Raw genomic sequence first — 25778 nt, forward strand, 5'->3', positions numbered from 1 at the left:
TGTTTGAGCTCACGAACAATTGCTGGCTGTGATTTTCCAGCTAAATATAAAGCAATCACACTATTACGTTTGAATTCCATCGCTGATCATTTTTTTTTTTGCGTTCACTTTTGGCAAAACGCTTTTGTACACTTGTGAACAATACGCCGAACTGTCATTCAGCAAATTTATAAACAGCTGATTCCAATGCGACAGCTGCGCGGACGGTCTGAAGTTGGTTACAGTTCGAGTGCCGGACCCTGTACTATAAATAGGCATAAATAAAATAAAAAAATAATGATAAATGTTTCTAATTCTACCAAAATGTGAGTGTTGATCTAAAAAGAATTAAGCGATTGTGCTGAATATCGTATTTTTGACCTATTGGTATTAGTTTGGAACTATTGGATAGATATCCACAGAACCACAGTTAACGCAATGCTAAAATTACCAGCATTTTATAAGAAAAAATGACTAACATTGTAACCAATTCAGAAGTAATACATTTTCCTACAGGGTAAGTATATGCATACACACATTATGTGATAGCTCTAATCATAAATGCAAAGTACCTACACATCACTAGTTTAATCGACGACGTTACACAACTTCTTAACTATGAGTACTCTGTTCAGCTGTCTATCACGTTTGCGGAAGCTTGGTGCGAGTTTGGTCTGTTGGCGAGGTATTGGACTGAGTTAGATGGAAGCGTAGTTGCAGTTATGTGAGGAAACGTCTGTGGCAATGCCATTGCAGCGTTGCGCAACGAGTAAAAGAGTTTAAGCTGTGAATGAAGTTTCCGAAAGGAAGTTCAAGTGGTGGCTTCTAGCCGATTAGAAATTCTACAACGAGCTGCTCAACCAATTCGTGTGTAAAAATCTTGAAATTTCTTTTATTGAAGTGTTTGCATGCGTGGCTTTTGTTGACTGTTATCTAGTCATTTGCACGCAATTTTGCGGTGGAAACTCTGGTTGAGTATCGGTGCAGATGAGAGAGAGTAGCGCGAGAAATTCAAGCGATGTTTTTACGCTAAGCTTTGGTATATGCTTGTTTCCAAGTATGGATGTGAGTAGGTCAGTAAAATTTAGACATGCGATTAAAGTATGTATATGCAAATATTTTAGTTAGAAAGGTTTGAGTAGTACTTTATACAAATTTCTAGAGCTTCCTGCACAAACTGAATATTTTTCGAGAGTTTTAAAATTCCGATTCTTCATTCTCACAAAATAGCGTTTAACGAGTGAAATCAAGATTAAAATAGAAAAAAATATATATAGAACATTTAGAACTCTGTTTTGTAAGGTAACTGCGTTCGAAGCTCGAGAAAAAAAAATGACGCAATGTCCCAGTTTAGTTTTACAAGAAACTTTGGATTGTCATGCAGGTTTTTCAGTCGCGTTAGTAATTGTTGCAAGTAATGCTTTTAAAGTTAGCTCCTGACAAGACTTAGAGTCACAATAAACCAATACTCTTATCGAACTAGGCGCCGATAATTTGTCAGTATTATATCAATAAAACCGGTTAATGTGTGGTGGCGACACACGCCCGCAGAATGGGGCTGACAGATCGAGAAGACTGCAGGAAATGTCTAGAGCAAGGCACCAGGGAAACAATGGAGCATTTTTTTATGCACTTGTTCCTCATTGGCAAGATTACGCTTTAACCATCTGGGGTCTTCACAGTCTGTTAAAATTCGCGTCACGCGCAGGCATCCTATGAGGATGACTACAATGAATTCTTGAGTTTATAACAGAGTTAAGCTCGAACTTGCGGCCGAAATGAGATCCTGTAATTCGTCGGAAGGGATATCAGTATTTTATCCACATTATTCCCTTTTATAAAAATATTCAGATGAGTGACTTGAGTTTATGAGATAATTCTTCAAAATTTGAGCTAACTTCAATTCATTTTTGAATACCAATAACAAAGATGATATCTGCTGCCAATACATCAGTAGTAAGAAGTGTGAGGTTGTAATTCCTCTCAAAAGGAATTTTGTTCCTCAAATGACAGTTGTTTTCATGGGTATGTCTTCATGAACTTGTATATACCTCTGCCTCAATTGGGATCCGAGCTTTGTCAACCCTTAGCTAATTTTTTAATACATAAGACTGGCCTTCTATCTTTTAAAGATAGACTTGCACAAGATCACGCTTATCAAACTTACCGTACTTTGTTATTCTCCTCATCATAACGCTCCAACTCCAAACCGAGTTCACATGCTTCTTCAGTGGTTGATATGTTCAAAGCATTGCCGAAACTAACTTTTACTACCGTCTGTACGACAATTTCCTCCTCAATCGTATACTTGCCCGAGTCAGACATATGCGGTTCACTGCCAGCGGTGTAAATTGAACTGCTCTTAGTAGTTGCGGTATTCTTGCGGGTGTCTGTAACACCTTCACCCCCTGTGGCTCGAAAATTTGGTACCTCCGCGTATTGGTCCAAATTTAAATTTTCAATTGTCGGTAATACTTTGTAGATGTATGCCGATATGCCATCAATGGCCATTATAGTGATGACAATATCATTTACCGGCACTTCGTACAAGTCGATTTGCACTTCGGCATACTTTTTATGTAACATATGAAAGCTACTATAGCGGCTACACACATATGAAGGATCATCATATTTACGTGCCTCCTCACCTTCGCCGGATATAAAATAATGTGACATTGCAGATGGAGCATGTGAGTGTGGTGATGCCGATTTGACATCGGACACTTCGCGTTTAAGTTTTTTACCAGCTTTATTGGAAGGTGATGTCTTCGGCGTGACGCTTTTATGTGTTTGTTTGTGCGTAGGTGAAGTGCTCTTAGAACGGTGACCATCTTTCACATTACGGCTAGTCTAAAGTGGATGGGAAGTAGTTAATTTGGTCAAGTAAAAAAAAAACGGTGTCTTATTACAGATAAACTATCGGAGTAATCGCCAAAGTCCTCGTCCATGTGAGAAGAACTCAGTGTCACAGCGGTGTCTGAAATTTAAAATTCGGAATTGTATTCAATATATTTGCCAAGTTCAAGCACTTACCAGCATCGAAACCGAATGCTTCAATTTTCTCCTCTATATTTGTTATTAAAACGGTGCCATCTTTGTGATAACACTTCAGAGAGTCCGCGGTCCAAATCATACGTACACCATCACCGCGTTCGGCATAGCTTTCGTTCGCAAAATAGTCGTGCCATTCTATAGTTGGTTTAGAGCGACCTTTGTAGACCTGGAATAAGGAAAAAACGAGTTAAGCAAAGAAAATTAAGACGCTATTATGCTAAAGAAGAAAAGCTCAAGCTGTAGGTACAATACGCAAATCGCAATAAGAATCTTCAAATATATTAGTTTTTGCGTTGAAGAAGGTTTAAGCAAAGCATTTTCTTTGCTATTGCTCAGGTTTTTCTAAATTTAGACTATGTCTTTTGGCTTAAACGTGTTATGATGGAAGACTGGAAGTTTTTAGTGATGTCGAAATTTCAAGTCTTCTGTTCTTTAATCTCATGCATATAGGGAAACTTTGATTACAAAAGCTCATTGTTATTTTAGGGTTATTTGCGTCTAATCAAATAATAATATTTTCAATAAGAAGAAGGAACTCCAAAAAACTTAGACCCATAAAAGTGGACTTTCAGAATCTTTGCCGTATTAGAAATATTTGTAATATTTAGTGTAGGCCTTCTCAAATAATTAAAAATCTGCTTCTGTCGACTTGAAATCCGATATACATGGTCTAGTTCTTCAAAGCTAATGAGTTCTCCGTCTTTACTTTTTTACATATGTCTTAAATCTGTAATTTCTTGAGCTTCTACACATGGTTATTATTCTTATGCAGTACTGAACGCCTTCGAAAGACTGATACAGATTAAAAAACTGTCCAGCCACTATCGCGTTAAAAATATTTTTCTATATTTTTTAAGCCTGTTAACCAATTTTTAACTGACCCTTAAAGATTTGAAAGATTTTTAGCCCAATTGGAGGGTTTTACAAGCCATATGTCGGTTTCGAAATCAAATATTGTCTAAATTCTAAGATACAGAACTCGTAGTTTCCACAACTATAGCACTCACCTTACCACGATGTGTGAGGTTCACGATATTTCCATTTGCTGACGTCACAATCAGGTGCAAGTATTTGAGCGAATACTTTTGTGTGAGTTCGTTGAGAAATCTCAATTCATTGTCGATTGACTTAATAAGCATTTCCTTACGCGTTTTGTGTTTATGCTCTCCGAAAGCCACGGATTTATGTGATGAGGCCTTAGAACGTGCCGAGGCTTTAACTGAAACCTTATCTTTCGGATTCTCTCCCTTTTCTTTTGCTTTTAGCTTAACTTTCTTTTTTGTTTTTTCTTCATCCTTTTCCTTCTCATCATCCACATCCTGATCTCTGTTCGTATCGCGTTTTGTACGTCGTCCTGTGCCTTTAGTTGCAGTGCTATCGACTTGTTCAATTTTCAGCGAAGAATCAAATTCTTCTGTCATTTCTTGGAAGGCTTCTTCCTCACCCTCGGGAAATTCATATTGATATAAGCGATAAACTTCGCCATTATAACGCAACACCGTTATGAGTTCGTCGTTTTGGTAGTGCACAATAACAGCACCTTCGGCGATAAACAAACGACTCTTTTCTCTATTGAACGTGTCTAGTACATGCCATACTTGTTCGACTTGTTGCTCATTGTGATATATGGTCAAACCATTGGGATAGTTTATAACAATTTTAGCGCATTCATTCGCAGTGTTTAATAGACGCAATGAGACATTATTTTTATTCGTGAAACGCAGACATGGTGAGACTGAGGTGTTCCAAAAACGCGGTCGAAATATATTGAGTAAAATATCATTTGCATTTAACAATAAGTTTTTATTCATATCGGTGAAGCACCAACGTTCCTCGTATAATTCCACACCACCCTCTTCGAAATAGTATTTGGAGCTCTTTATCTGTATTTCCTGACGTACATCTTCGAGATTGTAACCTTGCAGTAAAGGATGATTGTAGGGTAGTCCGGGTACACCTTCCATGTGTGAAGACTTTCTTTGCACCGACATGTCTGTCGGTCTCAACTGCGGTAGTAATGGTATTTGACTGCCAACAGCTTGACTCATGTGTGTTTCCATGTATGCTTTGAGTTTTTTCCATTTCAAAGATGTCGGTCTTATAAATATAGACATATCTATGCCATCATTATCCTTGTCCTTTTTACGTTTCTTCATTAAGCTTTGAATAGACGTATAGCTTTGCTCGTACTGTGCCTGTATCATTTCGGGCGTGACCAAGGCATCAATGAACTCTTCCATTTGATAGAGCGTAAAATCGCGAAAGCAGAGCGGCGATGGTAAAACTACAACCTGTTGCTCTTCATTCACTTCATTATATGCGCGTTTGAAGTGATACAACTTATAGCCGGGCATAATTTCATCCACCTCGCAGCTGTTATACTCATTGAGCCACTTTTGCAAATGTTGCTTAACTATATTCTCACCAAAGTATAATTTCGCATAATATGGCAACTGAAAGAAGTCTCTGTCTGATAATTCATGGTATTCTTCTACCTGGAAGACGTTTTTCAAACAACCGTTATCTATGTACGAACGCATCGCATTATACTCCAGACTCGTATAGTGCACCGTTTCGAATGAGTCGATATTTGTATAGAGTAGCAGTTCGTGCAATAGCAGATTATTGGCGGCAATGCATAAACGTTCAAAGTGTCGCACCTTCAAAATACTATCGAAAGCCGTGGCGTAGACATCGCGTAGTTCTTGATTCAAGTCCATGGCGCTCGCTTGTTTGTACGGCAAGGTGCTGATTTGTGCCTGCTGTGGCGTCAATTTGCGTACGCGCTCCGCTATTTGATTGAGCAGTCCATCAAAATAGATGGCAACCGTTGCCACGTCGCTGGCTATAGCAGGTAGTGGCGCGGTTAAATAGGTTCCCTGCAAATCTAACGATTCGGCTATTTCTTGTAGTGCCTCTACATTGACCTTCATTGGCATTTCGACATCGATGGTTTGGAATGGCTTTCTATAATACTGTTCATATTGCTGCAGCAGCACTTCGATGTCGTACAAATAATGGCAGAGTTGTTCATAGATCTGGTTTGTATACTTCTCGGCGAGGCAACGTGATATAACGGGTAAATAATGTTGCATATAACCGACTGGTTTTGTTAATGCCAATGCGCGCATTTCAAAGATATCCACCTGAATCTGCTCGATGATATTGGCAAGTTGTTCTTTGGCTTCCGGATGTGGTAGCAATATATCGTAGCCACACTCCTCGGGCAGAAAATGTATGATTGCTTGGAGTGGTTCGCGAGCGCTACGTGGAATAAATAAAAGTATATAGAATTCGAGTTAATGTTGTTGTGACAAGTTAAAGAAAATAATCGGTATGGTATGGTAAAAGTTCATTGTTGAGGTATGGTACCCAGATGTTGATGCAGCAAGAATTGGTGTGTTTCGGTGGCACCAGGCCTTTTTGGAGGGCCGGGAAGAGGTCGTTGATGAAGACCATGCTGGGAGACCTGCGACTTCGACAAACAACGACAATGTGACAAAGTTTTGTACTCAGACGGTCGATTAATTATATAGTTTTACGTGGAAGTCCACAAGAGACTCAAACGAAGGTACAATTGGGTTCGACAAGAAATCGCAGCCGATTGGAAGTTGCACCACGACAACGCCCCTCACACCGCCTTTCTTGTGAACAGCTACCTAACCAAGGCCGGCATCCCAACGCTTCCGCAGCCTGCACACCCCTTTTTTGCTTCATTGCCTGAGTAGACCGAAGAGTATCATTGGTGCAAGGCAAGCATTTAGCGACGACAGAGGTTATCCAAGCAGCATGCACCTCGGCTCACAAGGCTATTCTGGAAAATGCCTTTTGCGACGCTTTCAATGCTTGGAAATCTCGCTACCAGCGCTGCATCGACGCAGAAGGAGCCTATTTTGAAAGTTTTTAAAGAATTGTAACGATTGGTTCAATAAATATTTTTTTTAAATCGACTCAGTCCTATTACTTTCCGGACAAACCCTATATATATTCCGCAGATTGTTCGATATTTTCGGTAAAAAGTTAACAATACCAGGCGTTTCAGAGTCTATGTAAAGTAAAAGTAACTTTACACGGCTAAAACGATTAGTCTCATATTTTAACACGAGCTTCTTAAATATATTTTTTAGTACATAATTAATCGAAGATTTTTTCTCACTGATAAACACTTTTTTATAAACAATTTAAAGCCGAAATTTTGTTAAAAAATAGATGAGAAAGCGCCATTTTTTTTATAAAAATGTAATATTTTTATTTCGTCAATTAATTACTAGACTTAACATTACTCTAACGAAATCTGTTTTGTTTTTCAATTTCAGTTGATCCAGTTCAGAAATATAGTGGTCACCGCGAAACGCAGTTTTTGAGAGAAGCTACCGGAGATCAGCTGTAGTTCCTTTCCAAATAAATACTTTTACTCATAATAAGTCTTACATACAGTTAAAAGATACCATAATAAAATTATTGGATCAATAAATTTAAAAGTTTTCTCAGAAAAAATTCCGGAAAAATTCATTTTTTTGGCCTTCTAACTGTATATAACCCCTCAAAGGGGGTATTCTGGTTCAGAAATTCGAAAAATCGATTGTTTTTTGCTAGCTTTTTTATAGTATAACCCTTCAAGAAAATGTCTCTAAGAGGATTTTTCGAAATTCAAATTATTTTCTGAGTTACAGCTCATTTTGTGACTCCGACTCCGACTGCGCGCGACTAGTTCTCAAATTTTAAACTCGTTTTTCTCATAACTACTTTTCTAGAAACGGTGTGCATGATATCTCAAGTTCTACTCAAGCTATTCACATGAAATTTTACACAGAGCTTTCTTATACATTATAGTATCGCACTACGAAGAGCTTTCGAAAGATTTTTTTTTTTTATTTTTAAAAAATTCCGAACCACAAAAAACAGGGAAAATGCGAAACTTTTTTTTCAAACCTCCATCATTTTGTAAAAATTTTTTTTTTTTTCAAAAATGTTTCGTAGTGCGATAGCTATATTTTTACTCTTCACAGATTCCACATAAATTTTCATTTTAGGTCACGGAAAGTATTTATTTCCTGCACACCAAGACAAGCCATTGTTTCATCAGTCTCTACTTCGCCGACCTGCAGCTTTTTTTAATTTAATATTTTTTCTTATATTATTTATGTTTGGTATTCTTAGAATATCAATAAAAAGCATGTAAAAAAATGGTTAGTCAAAATAATTTTTGATTATTTTTTTATCGCGTCAAAAAAAGTACCTAAAATTCGGGTTTATAAACTAGAATACCCCCTTAATTGAAGTTGAAGCAAACTTCAAATCAATCCAACTTTTTTTTGGTATTATGAACTCCAACTACGTATTTTCAGTGAACTTCAATTAATTTTAGTCGGAAAAGTTAACAATTATTAAAACGCATATTATTTTTGATTTGAATTACAGTAACAAAAAAGTTGGGGCTAAAAATGATAAATTTTCTAACACTAAGTGAGCCAGTTTTATTTTTATATTGACAATTAAATGGCTCTTAAATTATGTTCATTGCTGATTCATAAGTTTTTTTGTTTAAAAAATGAAACATTTTGTGCATTTTCTTTTCCTAAATTAGATGAAGAATGCATTTTAAAATTTATGGGCTGGCGCAGATTACGTAACCTTGTAAAGAAGGCTTTAAATAGTTAGTATGTAAGAGATTTAAGAGGAGAAAAACGTTTAAAAAATCCAAAATAATATTGCTAGGAAAAGTAGATTGTACCGACTCTTTAGGTCCGAAACATTTTCCACAGTTGCTTAATCTAATATTTGTTATTTACGAACTGTAGCTTGTTTTGTCCATCTTCGGGATTTTTCCCAGGAGGCACAATTCTGTGTATACTATATATTTGTTTAAAATAAGTGATTAAAATAATTTCAATACGGAAAAGTGTTTTGAGGAGTGGAAAAACCGTTGGCATAAGTGTATTATTCTGGTGGGTATTACTTTGAAGGCGATAAAATAAATATTTAGGAATAATGAAATATTTTGCGTTTTATTTACAATTTCCGGGATCTTTTTTGTCACAATGTACATGTATAACTATGTGATATTTTGTGTGTAAATCAACGGAAACTCCCAATCAATGCATAGCAATGCATTCAGCATATGCTGCACGCATACAATAACAACTAAGAGGTGCTATTATAAAAAAAATAAATAATGTTTCCGTTGTTGCTTATAATTTTTATTAGAATGCGAAAAAATGAAACTGTGATTTTTGTATATTACATACAAATAGCAAATTAGAAAAAACGTTCTCTCAATTTCAATAAAAAAATCCTACATTGCCCGATATACGTGCATATGTAGATATAAAGTCAGCAGGGAGATCGAAAATTTTTCTATTGGGTATATGGGGGGTAAGTGAAATATTCACCCAATTAAAACCAATATAAGACAACCAGGCATACTATTAGTAAAAAATGGATCGATGTCACTACTGGAATTAAACTCATATGATTTATAGTTAGCCCTAACCTTTAAAAGGAATGCGTATCAATTTGACAGCTGTCGGAGTTTAGTTTGTGAATTACATATACTATATCATTTTGAGTGAAGCAACTTTTGTTATTTCGAAGAAAAATGTATAAAAGCAATCTCGCGTGTTATTATAATATTTCTTTTTTAAGGGAAAAAATACAATTAAAACAAATACTTGGCTTGATGACGAGTTTCCGGGCACTGCCCCAAGAAAATCAAGTTTGACGTGGTGAAATGAGCATCGAAGACGGTGAACGCAGTGGACCCCAAAAAAAGTTTGTTACCAACGAAAGCATCAAAGTTCACAAACTAAGTTTAGATGACTGTAAAGTGAAGTTGTTCCAAATAAGATATCAACTGAACATGTATATCTTATATTTCACGAATATTTGTGTATGATAAAACCCTGTGCAAAGTGGGCGCCCCGTGAGCTCACTTTTAACCAAAAAACGACAAGTTGATGATTCGGACCTGTGTTTGGAAATGTTCAAGCGTAAAAAACCCGAGATTTTGCAATGGATGAAACCTGACTCCATCATTTCTCGGTGTCCAATCGACAGTCATCCTAGTGGACTGCACACGACGAACCCCCTTCAGGGACCTTGAAGTGTAACCAATTAAAAAAGCCATAAATTCGGTTTGGAAAATTATTTTTATTTATTATAATACAAAATGTGTGAAAATAATCATAAATTCAGGACCAATTCACTTTTGCTCGATATGACTAACTTTTGCTTTAACTTGAGACGGTCAAACCAACGAATCGCAAGCTGCCCGAATGTGGCCGGTATTTTGAGACGGTCAAAAAACGCTCTCCAAAATGGCCAAGAGAGAATAATCCATTGGATTTGCATCTGGTGAATTCGAGAGCCATTGTGTGGTCGTAATGAAGTTCAGAACGTTGTTTTTCAGCCATTCTTGGTTCACTCGCGCTTTGTGAGACGGTGCTGAGTCTTGTTGAAACGTCCATGGTTTGCGACCGAAATGTTTGTTTGCCCACAGCTTCAAAGCAGCCTCCAGAAAACTTTCCCGATAATATGTCGCATTTACTTTGACGCCAGGCTCGATGAAAACAATTGGAGAGCGCCCATCTGCGGTGATAGCGGCCCAAACCATTATTTGTAGCGGGTGCTGCCTCCTGGTGGCCAACCGATGACTTAGATTCTCGTATGAACGGTCGGTCAAGTAAACCCTCTCGTTTTGAGAGTTTACGAATTGCTCAATTGGAAAAATTTTTTCGTCAGTAAACACAATGTTCGGAATTTGACCGCTTTCGTCCAAGCAAAGCAACTGCTTCGCTCTCTCAAGTCTTACTTGTTGCTGCTTCGGTGTGAGATCATGGGCCTTTTGGAACTTGTAAGGCTTGACTTTGAGCTCATTTTTCAATATGCGTCGTATGCTGCGGTCGCATATTTTCAGTTCTTTAGTCATTTGATTGGCACTTCGTCGTGGATTTCGCTCAAGTCGCTTCTTCACTTTCCGAACTATCTCACGTGCCGTTGCAGTCTTTTGATGACCACCTCGATGGCGTTTTGCGTTGCTACCAGTATCATTGTAACAAGTGATGGTGCGATAAACAAAAACTTTATTCACATTAAGGTGTTTGAGCTCACGAACAATTGCTGGCTGTGATCTTCCAGCTAAATATAAAGGAATCACACTATTACGTTTGAATTCCATCGCTGATCACTGTTTTTTGCGTTCACTTTTGGCAAAACGCTTTTGTACACTTGTGAACAATACTCCGAACTATCATTCAGCAAATTTATAAACAGCTGATTCCAGTGCGACAGCTGCGCGAATGGTCTGAAGTTGGTTAACCTTCGAGGTATGTCATTGACGGCATTAGGTTAAATTGGTTGAGTAGTTCCGAAATCACACATCGATTTCACCTAAAGGTGGCGGCTGAGGCATTGGTTTTATGCATTTTTAACATTTTTTAATAAAAATACTCATGGAAAGGTAGTCACGTACTCAATATTCACGGCGACATTAGGACTGAAAATCTTGCAGCTAGTTTCTCACTAGTATAGCATTGCAATATACACAGCAATTAATTGCGTTAGCTTAGTTTCTTATTCTGTAAATTAATAATTTACATAATTGTAATTATTAAATTGTAATGTAATTTAAATTTATTGATTTTTATGAATACTAATAAAAATTTTTTTCTCAAGTTTTAACAGATATTTATAAGACGACACCGAAGTAATTTCATAGAGAAATTTTACTTCAGTGATATCTTTACGCTTAGTTCTGTGTTAAAACTTGTACTTGTGTTTCAAAAATGGTTGGAAAAAGTTTGCACAAAGCGCTTACCTTGACCACCTATATATTAGTGGTGATTGTCATATATCCTATAGTGCTTGTAGTATCTACTATAGTTACCAATATTGAAAGTTGCCGACGCAAAAAGGAAAAATCTATCAAAAATGAAGTGGCCGTTGTAAGTGCATTGAAATGTTTACCATAATATAATATAAAAAATAGATAATGGGTGATCCAAGTAGAGGTACTTTTTCCAATATCCTTTCTTTTTTGTCAGATCGCGCTTGAGTCGTGTCAAGCTGTCAGTTTATTTTTGTTTAGTATTGTTTAGCATTTCATCGTGGAAAGACCTTATGGTCAATAAAATCGGCGTACTGGGCATACTATTTGCAACACCAACACCCATTTTGAGACCCGAGATTAATTATTGGTTAATACTGAATCAAATAGACAATGTCCAGCACGCAGTGAAGAAAATATAGCAGACGTAGCTGAGAGAGTGTAAACGAAGACGGTGGAGAACAAATTCGGCGCCGTTCGCTGTAACTCCGACTGACATATGGAGTGATTTGGCGCATTTCACGTAGAGATCTTAAATTGAAAGCGTATACAACTTGGGCAAGAACTGAAGCCGCTTGACCTTTCCTCTATGGACTCTTGAAAAATTCCAAGAAGATTCGATGTTTTCGAGCCAAGTTTTGCTCAGCTATGAGGCTAAATGGGTATGCAAACATGCAAACTTGCCGCATTTGGAACGAAGAGCAACCAGAGGAGATTTAAGAGCTGCCAGTTCATCCAGAAAAAACAGCCATTTGATGTGGTTTGCGGCGACCGTTATTACGCCTTGATAACCAACATTTTGATGCCTGAAATTGAAGCGCATGATCTCGGCGATATTTGGTTTCTACTAGACAGCGACGTTTCCAATCAAATTGCATCAATCAATGGAGTTATTGAGAAAACACTTCGGTGAGCAAATAATTTCACCTTTTTGGGCGATTGGCCATCGAGATCGTGTGATATCACACCGTTCCACTTTTTCCTGTCGGGATATGTAAAGTCTAAAGTCTATCGGACAATCTCGCTTCGACTCAGGCTTTGGAGCAAAACATAACACGTGAAATTTGCCTGTTACTATTAGAAATACTCGAACGAGTCATCGAAAATTGGACTCAAATGAAATATTTTGCAGCCGTTAAAAGTTTTCTTTATACTTTGGCTCTCTTTAAAGCCCAAATATTCTACATTGAATTTTTAGCTGATAGTTGTGATGGCCAATCGAAAGTAACAAAATGGTTTTCTTGTTTCCATTGGTTACAGTGTTTCGAATCATTGTTCTCTTGCAGTATCCAACTATGATTATTTTTGCAAGGCATTGCAGCTGGTTTCTGTAAACCCTTTTTATATAATTTTATCATGCTAACGGCAGTATGGTTTTCCGTGAAGCAGATCAAATTCCAAATCAGACAGGTGTTAGATGGAATTTTATAAGTTTATTTAATTAAAGAGTTTCTGAATTCCTTAGAACTAAACTCAAATTCGGTTCCAAATATTGCTTTCCTCTCTAGAGAAGAATGGGATAGTGGTAAGGTGGACGGGGACAAGTAACTATACATTTAAACGGGTGGAAGGCAGTTACGAGTTTCATCGAAGATAGTAAAATAATGCCTCCCTAACTTAGAGGACCTAACTTCCCATTTCGCCATAAATCTGCATTATTCTTGGTAACTGAAGCAATTACACTACGAAAAGGAGAGAATATGTATGCCTCTCGATACTTCTAGATATTTAAACGACAAACATGTTATAGATATGGCTGAGCCTCAGTGGAGGGAATCCCTTACTTTTACTTTTTTAAAAGTCAAAAGGCATGCCTTGTTATACCACACAGCCACTGTACAACATTTCTATACGAATGCAAGGCTTGTATCGGAAAATACTCGCAACTATCGGTCAAGGGTTTCTTGACGATAACTCGGAAGTGCACATATTAATCATTTTGTAAAGATAAACGTCATCATAAATATTGGGTGGTTCAGAGAGAACATACTAGAGTGAGGACATTTTATTCCCAGTGGTTTTACAATGGTCCTCTAAGGGTCAGCTATCCAACCTACGAACCTATTTACCTAGAGTCTTCCATTTTTCCTTCTGAGTTTTATAAATTTTGTTGCAAGCTTAATATGCATAGGGTCCGGGATATAAATAGTCACGGAAATTGTAAATAAAACGCAAATATTTATATATTTATCAATATTTATTTTGTCGCCTTCAAAGCAATGCGATTTAGGCCTCAATCATGGCTCGTTGCTATGGTGCGTTATCATTGTGTAAAATCCATATATTGTGCTTCCACAATCTGGGCGTTTTCGACGGATGCTTTCACGCAAACGCCAAACAGAATTCCTTATTGATTATCTGTCCCTCCAGAACAAATTCATGATGCACCAAACCACGGATATCGAAAAAAACAATGAGCTTAACTTTGATTTTTGAGCGACTCTGGCGTGGTTGTTTTGGTTTCGACTCGTTTTTTCCCCCCATTCTGATGATTGTTGACTTATTTGCATGTGAAAATCATAATACCATGTCTCAGCGGCAGTTCTCCATGAATATGGGTTCGGAATTTGCACGATCAAGAATGTACAAAGAGACCAATTTACGGTACTCTGTTTGAAAAAAATTCAGCTTTATCGGGACGAGTCGAGCAAGAACGCGTTTCGTACTTAAAATATCCACCAAAGTCATTTGAATGTCCTCGCGCGAGATGACGAGCTCTATTCCTAAGAGTACCTCTCTAGCAGTTGTCTGACGATTTCAAAGCATCATATCCTTTACTTTTTTAATATTTTCATCAGCTGAAGAGGTTGAAGGTCATCCCGAACGAGCCATGTCTTCAACGATCTGTCGACCGTTTTTGAAGGCTTTGTACCACCCGCAGGCTTAGGTTTTTGATAAAACGTAATCGCCGTAATTTAGTTATCTCATTTATTCTCTGAGATAACCACTTTAGACGTACTATAATTCCATTCATGACGATGCTCTTGTACACCATATTTTTAGCGAAATATTACTAAATTGAATACTCTGTTAATAGCAAATTTAAAAAAAATTCAAGGTCACTGGTTCAGCTAGTGGATTGGGTAAAAATATCGCCACAGAATTGGCGGCGAGGGGTTGCCATGTTGCTATATGTGATATCAATTACGACTTAGCTGTGACGACAGCTAAAGAAATCGCCGAGAAATATGGCGTCAAAGCAAAAGCTTATAAGGTGAGTCAATTAACAGTTAATTTACACAGCTCAATTAGTCCAATAATGGCTCTTGTAATAGGTGGATGTCACCAAATACGATGAAATTGTGGAACTCAATGAAAAGCTAACCAATGACATTGGCGCCGCCACTATACTCGTGAATAATGCGGGCTTACTGTTTCATCCAGATAGGTTGAATCCCACAGTGAAGGACATTGAAACGATGATAAATGTTAATTATACTTCACATTTCTGGGTGAGTTATCGAAGAGTTTAACAAAATGGCGTTGAAATCAAAGTAGATTAAAACACCATTTATTAAAATTTTTTCAGACAAATCGTGTCTTCATGGAGAATATGAAGCGTGCCAGGAAAGGTTATCTTATGGGCATGTGTTCTTTATCCGGTAGGTTACAAATACTTTCAGAAACAAGTAAGGTAAGGCTAAGTTCGGGTGCAACCGAACATTTTATACTCTTGCAGTTTGCAAGAATCAAAGCCAGTGAAACGCTTTGAGGTGTAAAACGTCAACTAGAGGATCAAGAGCTAAACAGTTTTAGATGTACATATACCATATATAACTCACACACTCACATATAACTATATATATAACGTTTGATAGGAAAACGAAAATCTTTTTCTCAATACCAACTACTTTTACCATGCCCCGTACTCAAAAAACAATAGAGTAAAGTCAGGCGGATGTTCGAAAATCCTGATATTATTTATATAGGGGCTAGGTCAAGTTTTCGCACAAATTTATCTATATTAAATAAAAATATACACTATTATAAGTAAAATCCACTCTTTCATTTTCGAGGAGATAACTCATAGCGGTTCAAAGTCACCCAGAAGTTCAAAAATCTTTAAATTAGGTATGTTGAGGCTACGAGGAGTATTTGCTCGATTCAACCCATTTTTGGCCTACAGACATACCATTCTTAGAGAAGTATTATCCCTGAATTTCACTTATACATACTATATATGTATATCACACTGTGACCCATATTTTCGATCAAAAAAAAAAAAAAATAAAAATAAGTACTGGGATAAACTATTCGGTACCTAGGAGTTTGAACAGTTTTCGCTGGATTTGGGCAATTTTTGGTCATAAGGTGGCACACACTAAAGGCATTATTCTTGCAAAGTTTTATTCCATTATATTAATTTCTTGTTGATTTGTGTTCTGGAAAGTGACAGAATTAAGTGGAATTTAAAGTTGTGTTATATGGAAAGTAGGCGTGGTTGTAGTCTGAATTCGCCCATTTTCACACTGTAACAGGGAAATATTAAAGGAATGTTACGTGCTAAATTTTGTCGAAATCGGTTGATTGGATCCTGAGATCCAGAACTTGTCTACTTTATTTACAAATTGGTCATTAACATCGGGTACATCTATTAATTTTGAAAAGTGTAAGCACCTACATATAGTATATGCAAGAAGCGGAACTGCAATCTTCCAGATCCAGTGTTTCACAATCATATTATAGACAGAAATCTTTAAAATGGCTAAGAAGATAGGCATAGATTTATCAAAACTAAAACCTACAAAGTATTCAGTCGTCCCTGGGAATCTGCAAAATCTCTTTTCACATCCAATGGTTTTCCCAAAAATAGCACGAACCCATTTGCTTTAAGGCAACTACATGCCGAGGAAGTGCAAAAATGGAAACAAAAGGACTGGCTAATTTGGTACTGTGATGGTTCAAAGAAATTTGAAAACACCTTCAAATGGGCTTTTGCCTGGCTACACGTCTATCGTCACCTCGAAAATTAGAACGGTCGTATTCTAATAATATGCACCGACAGTCTCTCATAAATAAATGCTTTGAAATCGGTGAATATTAGTGATATTCTCACGCGTAGGGTCAAAGAGACTCTCTTACGAGGCAAAAACATACAAATTTTATATACGCCAGCCCATGTAAACATTACAGGTAACGAAAACGCCGATAAATTAGCAAAAGACGCACACACTCATCCTACTTTCTTAATCAACAACTGCACCGAAAAAGATATAAAAAGGTACCTCGCTAAATATAAGCAAACATCTACATCCTATACTATTAAAATTAATTTAGAGTTGAAATGTACATATAAGTACGGAATTAATATGTTTCTTTACAAAATGGGACGAAGACCTAAGCAGCCAGTTTTTGAAAATTCTTTATTTATGCTTCCAAATCAATTTCATCCCTTTCAAAGTAATCCCCTCCCTATGCAATGCACTTATGCCAACGGATTTTCCAATCTTCGAAACACTGGTTGTAGTCACTTTCTGGGATGGCCTTCAGTTCCGTCTTCGCTGCGGCTTGAATCTCCTCTATCGTATAAAAACGGTGTCCCCGGAGCGGTCTTTTGAGCTTGGTGAACAGTCAATGTTTTCGGTACCAGTCGAGATTTGACGCGCTTGAGGCCCAAAACATCCCTCAAAATGGATTGGCTGAGCCTTTCGATATGCCAACTTCATCAGCAAGGTCTCTAATTGTTAATCGATGATTTTTCAACACCAAATCTGTGATTTGTTGAACGTGAGCTTCGTCGGTTGAGGTTGATGGTCGCCCTGGACGCTCTTCGTCTTCGACACGTTCACGGCCGGCTTGGAACTCACTATACCGCTTGTAAACATTTTTTTTAGACATAGCCTCATCACCAAAGTCTTTCTGCACCATCCTCAACGTATCCGCAGCAGAAAATTGATTCCGTAAAAAAAATGTAATGCAAATTCTTTGCTCAACAAATTTCGACATTGCAAAAAACGAAAAAATCACTTTTAGCAGCTCACAAAACGACACGTATCTCAAACACTAATAAATATTTTCACATGAAATTTGACATAAATGTGACTGATACTACTACCAACCTAAAAAAAAAATAATTCTCCAAATCCTTCGACGCGCGCAGTTTAAATTCAAATGGCACTTTATTTTTTGGGCACAGTCTGTATGTCTGTAAATTTATTTACAAGTCATATTAAAATAAGCAAATAAATAACTAGGCGGTACCATGCTCATTGTCCAAGTTTGACACCGAGTCTCATAAAGCCCTCTCATGCCATTTCGAAAGTAAAATTTAATAACTCTGGGGTAATCAGGTATTGATTTATTTTTAGCCACTTAAAAAAGCCATAAATTCGGTTTCGAAAATAATTTTTATTTCTTTTAAATTACAAAATATGTGAAAATAATCATAAATTCAGGACCAATTAACTATTGCTCGATACGACCACCTTTTGCCTTAACTATGAACTTGAGACGGTCAGAAAACGAATCGCAAGCTGCCCGAATGTGACTTGCCGGTATTTTGGCCCACTCACGGACAATGGCTTTCTTCAGCATCTCGAGACTGGTGTATTTTTTACTTCGGATCTTGCTCTCCAAAATGACACAGAGCGAATAATCCATTGGATTCGCATATGGTGAATTCGAGAGCCATTGTGTGGTCGTAATGAAGTTCGGACGTTGTTTTTCAGCCATTCTTGTTGAAACGTCCATGGTTTGCGACTGAAATGTTTGTTTGCTCACGGCTTCAAAGCAGCCTCCAGAACACTTTCCCGATAATATGTCGCATTTACTTTGATGCCAGGCTCGATAAAACCAATTGGAGAGCACCCATCTGCGGTGACAGCGGCCCAAACCATTATTTGTGGCGGGTGCTGCCTCCTGGTGGCCAACCGATGACTTAGATTCTCGTATGAACGGTCGGTCAAGTAAACCCTATCGGTTTGAGAGTTTACGAATTGCTCAAATGGAAAAACTTTTTCGTCAGAAAACACAATGTCCGGAATTTGACCGCTTTCGACCAAGCGAAGCAACTGCTTTGCTCTCTCAAGTCTTACTTGTTGCTGCTTCGGTGTGAGATCATGGGCCTTTTGGAACTTGTAAGGCTTGACCTTGAGCTCATTTTTCAATATGCGTCGGATGCTGCGGTTGAATATTTTCAGTTTTTTAGCCATTTGATTGGCACTTCGTCGTGGATTTCGCTCAAGTGGCTTCTTCACTTTCCGAACCATCTCAGGTGACGTTGCTGACTTTTGATGACCACCGCAAAAATAACGAATTTATGTCTGCTTTCTCAATGTCTGGTTACCAGCCTTTCTGTTCAGTTAATAGAGTTGTCCGCTTTACGGATTGTACTTGAGAAACATCAAAAATATGCATGGTTAATAGAGATGTCCGCTTAAAAGAGCTTTTACTAAACTTTTTTATTTATGAGTTGTTTTTACTATCCTATCTTCTAAGTCGGTTCTAACTGGACACAGGTGGCTAAATTTTACTAAAATCGTTACAGTAGGTTAGGAGTCCATCGCCGACAAACAACGTGACACGTACTTTTTATGTATAAAGATATAAAAATCTATGTCTATATAAAAAACTTACAATTGTTTTGAATTACATTTTTACCTAGGTCTACAAACATTGGCGCAGTCCGAACCTTATTCCAGTACTAAATTCGCTGTACGTACCCTAATGCGAATACGGCGAGTCGAACTAAAGATGGAAGGATTCAGTGATATTCACTGCACTACCGTATTTCCTCATTTTACTCGAACTAACGCTAGGGTTACCCAGGTAGCTGAAGATGTAGGCTTCACTAAGTTATATCCATTACTAGAAGGCGAAGAAGTCGCGCAGAGAGCTGTATCGGGAATGTTATGTGGTGAAGTGGAGGTTATTATACCGAGTATCATTGCCCTCATCTATCGTCTCCAAGTGTAAATAATTACAACCATTTAAAAACATATATGAATTTTAAATAATATAAAATTATTATTTCTTGTCTTTGTAGACTTTTGCCACAACGAGTTCAAGATTGGTTGATTACTGCATTTGTAAAAAACCGTTAGGACAGTAACAAGTAAAGAAACCATTTCTTCGAAGGCAACTGAACATATTCAGATTCAGAAATATTATCGCTTAATTAAATTCAAATATCTAATACCAATAATAGGATTACATGAAATTAAACAAAAAAAAAAATAGTTTTAAATTTAATATATGAGGCATATGAGGGAAAAGTCTTCTTAAGGGGAAGATTTCATTAATATTCAGGGGAACAGTACTACAGCAAAAAACGTAAGCTAAGAAAGCGAAATTTTCAATGCGGCTCAGTGCCATAAGGGTCACGTGTGCATTTCGTACGGTATCCCACGAAGCGTTTGGGGTTTTAGCAGGCATCATGTCACCAAAGATAATGGCCATGGAACTCAAAAAAGTATACGACAGGTCTAAAAGACTGGGTAGGCGATTAACAGCTGAAGAACGCGAGGAAAAGAGGCAAACAAGCCTCAATGAGTGGCAAAAACGATGGGATGCAGCTACGACGGAGAGATGGACCCACAGGCTAATTAGAAGCGTACAAACATGGCTAGATAGGAAACATGGAGAAACAGATTTCTATCTGACGCAGTTTTTGGCGAGAGACGGGTGTTTTAGAGAGTATCTCTATAAATATGGAAATGACGATGGGACGAATCCTTCTTCTGCGACAGCAGCGCAGAAAACGCGCTGCATATCTCCTTTTTCTGCCGACGGTATGAAAAGGAGAGAGCCGATCTACAGAAACTGACAACGGAACAAGTGACACCGGATAACATAGTCCGGTTTATGACAGAGTCAAAACAAGTGTGGGATAGTGTTTTAGCGGCCAATACGAATCGTGCATACCGTCCGGAAAAATGACGGTATCTTTCGAAGATTCCATCTCCAAAATAAAAAAAAAACAAAAAAAAAGCTGGCGCATGTTCAAGTACTCCGACACAATGTAATGTACCATAGATTTTGATAAATTTAACATTTGGGCAATTAAACGAATAATAAGCGACCTCTTCCCGAAGTACAGTCGCGGCGAAAGAAAATCTGTCCTATTACTTTCCGGACAAACCCTATATATCTTGTCAAGTATTATTATGCAGGTTGGGCAGTATAAACAGGCGAAATAATGTTAGGGATCAAATTGGTTTGCAATCCCTTGAGTAATTGCTGAGATGTGAGAGTTCTAGGCGAGGCTTTCTAAAACCTGCAAACAAATTCGGTCTCTAGCTTCGGGATGCTTCACCAGAGGCTCAAATTGTTTACCTTTATATGTATGTATTTGTACAAAATAAGTGATTAAAATAGTTTTAAATTATAAACAAAATATTTTTGTTAGCCTATTTTTGTTTTCCTAAAATTGCTTAGTAGTAATTGAAATTTTTATACTCTCGCAACAAAGTTGCTAAGGAGAGTATTATAGTTTTGTTCACATAACGGTTGTTTGTAAGTTCTAAAACTAAAAGAGTCAGATATAGGGTTATATATACCAAAGTGATCAGGATGACGAGTAGAGTTGAAATCCGGATGTCTGTCTGTCCGTCCGTCCGTCTGTCCGTCCGTGCAAGCTGTAACTTGAGTAAAAATTGAGATATCATGATGAAACTTGGTACACATATTTCTTGGCTCCATAAAAAGGTTAAGTTCGAAGATAGGCAAAATCGGCCCACTGTCACGCCCACAAAATGACGAAAACCGAAAACCTATAAAGTGTCATAACTAAGCTATAAATAAAGATATTAAAGTGAAATTCGGCACAAAGGAGGATCGTATTAGTGGGCGTGGCCCCGCACCCTACTAAGTTTTTTATACATATCTCGGAAACTACTATAGCTATGTCAACCAAACTCTATAGAGTCGTTTCCTTCAGGCATTTCCATATACAGTTCAAAAATGGAAGAAATCGGATAATAACCACGCCCACCTCCCGTACAAAGGTTATGTTGAAAATCACTAAAAGTGCGTTAACCGACTAACAAAAAACGTCAGAAACACTAAATTTTACGGAAGAAATGGCAGAAGGAAGCTGCACCCAGGCTTGTTTTAAAAATTGAAAACTAGCGTGGCGTCGCCCACTTATGGACCAAAAACCATATCTCAGGAACTACTAATCTAATTAATTTTACAGCAAAATAAAAAAATATGTAAATGACGGATAATGACATCTCGATTATCACTTTATCATGCGAGAGTATAAAATGTTCGGTGACACCCGAACTTAGCCCTTCCTTACTTGTTTAATAATCTATTCAATTCTACTGACACAGAATTGAAAACCGTAATATCACAAAAAGTTTAAGTTTGGCAAAATTGATTTTTTGTTAAGGGTTGTGTCACTTCATTTTCAATTGGTATTATTGCCAAGCCTGTCAGTCTTTCCTGACACATTATAAAGCGCAGGTACTAGGTTTTGACAAATTTCAATTACAGAAACTGCGCTCTCTTCTAATTACGGACGCGGCTTACGATCGCGAATAGGCTCATCTCTTCCTAATAATAGAACTGTATTTTCTGTTATCTCCAGCGAACTGGTGCTGTTTCCGATCTGAAGTATATGTGTACATAGTATATAAATATGTGTTATTTTATGTGTAAATTAGCGGATACTCGCAATCAACGGATAGCAATGTTCACCATACAACAACAACTAATAGGTGCTACTATTAAAAAATTAATAGTACTTACTTCCGTTGTGGTTTGTAATTTGTATTACAATGCGAAAATATGAAACTATGACATTTATAAACATAGTATATACAAATGAAATAAAGCAAGTAACTTTGTGAATTATATCATATTTGATTTCAATAAAATAAAAAAAAAACTGGTAAGTGAGTAGTGGTAAAAATTCTTTTCGTATTTCTAATTCAACTTATTTTTTTGTGTTCATACTAATAAATAAATAAACAAATATTTTGGTCAATATACGAGGTATGACATTTAAATAATGAGATTTAATGATGATTCCATAAAAACCGTATATTTGAAAATTATTCTACAACTCTGCCATCCCCTTCAATGTAGTCCCCTTGGGCAGCTGCAGCGATTCCAACGCGTTTTCCATTCTTCGTAACATTTCTGGAACGCTTCGGCTGGGATGTCCGCGAGTACCCTCGTCACGGCCGCCTGGATGTCCGTAATCGACTCAAAACGGGTTCCTTTGACCACCGATTTTGTTTTAGGAAACAAAAAAAAAAAAGTCACAGGGTGACATGTCGGGCGAATAAGGCGGCTGTTGCAACACGGCGATCCCTTTAGAGGCCAAATACTGGGACACGCTGAGGGCGGTGTGGCACGCGCGTTGTCGTGATGAAGGATCCAGTTATGAGCGATGTCTGGGCGCACCCTGTTGACTCGTTTTCGTAATCTTTCGAGTACGTGGCAATAGTAGACTTGATTCACAGCTTTCCCGGGTGGAACGAATTCTTTGTGGACGATTCCACGGCTATCAAATCAGGCAATAATCATCGTTTTCACCTTCGATTTAGCCCAATCTGGCGCAAAATTTTATCGCGGCGCGTTGCTCTTGATTTCGTTTTTCCATTTTCGTGACGAGCACTACAAACACACGTCTACTCAATTTGACGCAGCAGGCGAACTAAACAAGCTAGAGCGATGGTACATATAGTAGTACATAAATGGAGAGGGGAGAGATGCCGGAAAAAAGATGTCTTTGGCATAATTAGTTATTGATTTATTGTGCTTTTAGTAGTTTTGAACAGTACCGTTATATGGGGAGAGAGCAGGGTCATCTTCTGATTTTTATATCCATTTTCACATTGTCGGTAGAAGTTTGAGCTGAGCAAATTTGGTTATTGTAGCCTTAGTGGCTTAGGAGATATGTACATTAAACATATTAGAGGGCGGGGCCACGCCAACTTTTTTCAAGTTTTTACTCACATGTGCCCCCTACTACTGCGATACCCTGTGCCAAATTACAGTTTTATATCTTAATTTAGTGATTAGTTATGGCGTGGCAGTGGTCCGATTAGGCCCATTAGGTCCCATACCAAGTATCATCAAGATATCTCAAATTTGGCTCATGTTACAGTTTGCTTGGACGGACGGACACACCGGACTCCAACTTTTCTCGACATCCTGATTATTTATGTAACCTTATCTATCTCGTTTAGTTTTAGGTGATAATACTCTGCCGGAGGTGAGTCATTCCTATTTTTTCGAGCTCTGAAAGGTTTCCGGGTTGGGAGGAAGTACTGGACCTCACGTTACCATGAGCCTTCCATGACGGATCACTCCTGGATACTTTTCAGTATTTCCGAGAAATTCAGTACTTCTCTCAAATACCGAAAGCCTAGAAGAACAGGATGGGAAAAATTTACCAGAATAGCAACAAAATGCCTTGAAAAAGGCCGCAATAAGAGTATAGTAATCAAGAACTCGATACAGAAGTATGTAGATAAGTTAGAAAAATCTTAACAACAACTTTCAATAAATCCATTCCGCTAACACTTCTGAATAAGAGAGAGTCTCCTCCTTGAGCTTAAGGATCTGAGAGCACAACTGAAGAAAGCTTTCAATGAAAGTTTCAGAACCAAAATCTGGCAACCATACAAAGATATCATGAAAATACACAAAAAAGCAGTCGGCAAAGCTAAAACGGACTTATGCCGATCTTTGTGCACATCGATAGAAAGTTGCAGAGAATCCACAAGGCTGAGTAAGATGCTATCCAAAGAACACACCACTACTGCCTATATTAAGGCGGAAGGAAATGCTTGGACCTCCTCTGCATAGAAATCTCTGAAGGTACTTATTAAAACGCATTTCACTGGCAGATAGCAAACGGTGACAATAGAGGTTCAACCACTGGCAAACGCAGTTCACTACCTAGGCCTAATAGTAGACAAAAGGAAAATTAAATACGCCATAAATAGTTTCTCGCAATTTAAAGCGACCGGTCCAGATGGGATTACGCCCATTATACTGCAAAAGCTGGAAGAACCAATGGTTAAAAGTTTTGAAAACATATACAAAGCAACTGTCTTACAACCAAAAGAGTTGAAAAAGAATTAAAGTGATGTTCCTACCAAAATCAGGCAGAAGAACACACGATAATGCCAACGATTTTAGACCTATAAGTCTCACATCCTTTGTGTTGAAGGTACTAGAAAGGCTAATGGACTTACATATAAGAACAACCATGGCAGATACGTTATCGAAACCCCAATATGCAATTATAAAGCGCCGATCAACCGAAACTGCACGATGTGATAAGTGTAATTGAAACAATTTTCCACTTTCTCTGTGAAAGCCCCACCCTATCGCAGATCGGACACAGAACACTTGTAATCCATCAAACACCAAAGCTTGAATAGATGTCTATAAAAAGCGTATCATTAGCTTCATCGTAACCACAAAATGGTTTGAAAGAGAAGATGAAACGTGATAACAATAATAAAAAGGTCTACGACAAGGCACAGCTAGTGCTAATTGAGCCCGAAAGATAACAGGGCTGCCCTCCTACCTACTTTGCAGGAACATGTTGCAAGAGTATGAAGACAAGTAAGAAAGGCTAAGTTCAGATGTAACCGAAAATTTTACAATCTTGCAACTTGCAAGAAGAAGAATAAGTATCTTCAGGCGTCTCAATTAAATAACTCTCAAATTGGCCGATATTTGTGAGTTTTCGGACACTGCCTCAAGAAAATCAACCATTAAGGATTGACATCCTAAGTTTAAGCGTGCTGAAATGAGCACCGAAGATGGTGATCGCGATGGATCCTGAAAAGAGGTCTGTGCAAAGTGGTTGCCGCCCGAGCTCACTTTTGACCAAAAACAGCGACGAGTTGATGAGTTTGGAGATGTTTAAGCGTAATAAACCGGATTTTTTGTGCCGATATGTGACAATGGATGGAACATGGCTAAATCATTTCTCTACGAAGTTTAATCGACA

The 25778-nt window shown here is 37.8% G+C and overlaps 2 protein-coding genes across 2 annotated transcripts in view; one reads left to right on the top strand and one right to left on the bottom strand.

The window, feature by feature from the left end:
- LOC126761687 (uncharacterized) overlaps positions 1-25778 on the bottom strand; it is a 60121-nt gene that overhangs the window by 25806 nt on the left and 8537 nt on the right. Inside the window, exons 5-8 of the mRNA XM_050478047.1 lie at positions 4041-6297; positions 3013-3199; positions 2889-2956; positions 2147-2829 (exon numbers count right to left, since the gene is read on the bottom strand). Coding sequence (XP_050334004.1) covers positions 2147-2829; positions 2889-2956; positions 3013-3199; positions 4041-6297 — 3195 coding nt within the window. The remainder of the gene's footprint in view (positions 1-2146; positions 2830-2888; positions 2957-3012; positions 3200-4040; positions 6298-25778) is intronic.
- LOC126761678 (17-beta-hydroxysteroid dehydrogenase 13-like) lies at positions 11761-21137 on the top strand. The gene is made up of 6 exons (XM_050478035.1): positions 11761-11975; positions 14916-15071; positions 15133-15309; positions 15387-15459; positions 19461-19767; positions 19842-21137. Exons 1-6 carry the CDS (start codon positions 11817-11819, stop codon positions 19897-19899), a joined length of 930 nt encoding a protein of 309 aa, XP_050333992.1. The 5' UTR covers positions 11761-11816; the 3' UTR covers positions 19900-21137.

This window comes from Bactrocera neohumeralis, chromosome 6, assembly GCF_024586455.1.
Source record: "Bactrocera neohumeralis isolate Rockhampton chromosome 6, APGP_CSIRO_Bneo_wtdbg2-racon-allhic-juicebox.fasta_v2, whole genome shotgun sequence".
NCBI classification, from domain to species: Eukaryota; Metazoa; Arthropoda; class Insecta; order Diptera; family Tephritidae; genus Bactrocera; species Bactrocera neohumeralis.

Excerpts from the sequence above, each read along its gene's own strand:
- LOC126761678 (XM_050478035.1), top strand. The coding sequence starts at position 11,817 with ATGGTTGGAAAAAGTTTGCACAAAGCGCTTACCTTGACCACCTATATA. Across the intron at positions 15,310-15,386 it reads ATTATACTTCACATTTCTGG|ACAAATCGTGTCTTCATGGA; the intron begins GTGAGTTATCGA and ends AAATTTTTTCAG. Across the intron at positions 19,768-19,841 it reads CTCATCTATCGTCTCCAAGT|ACTTTTGCCACAACGAGTTC; the intron begins GTAAATAATTAC and ends TTGTCTTTGTAG.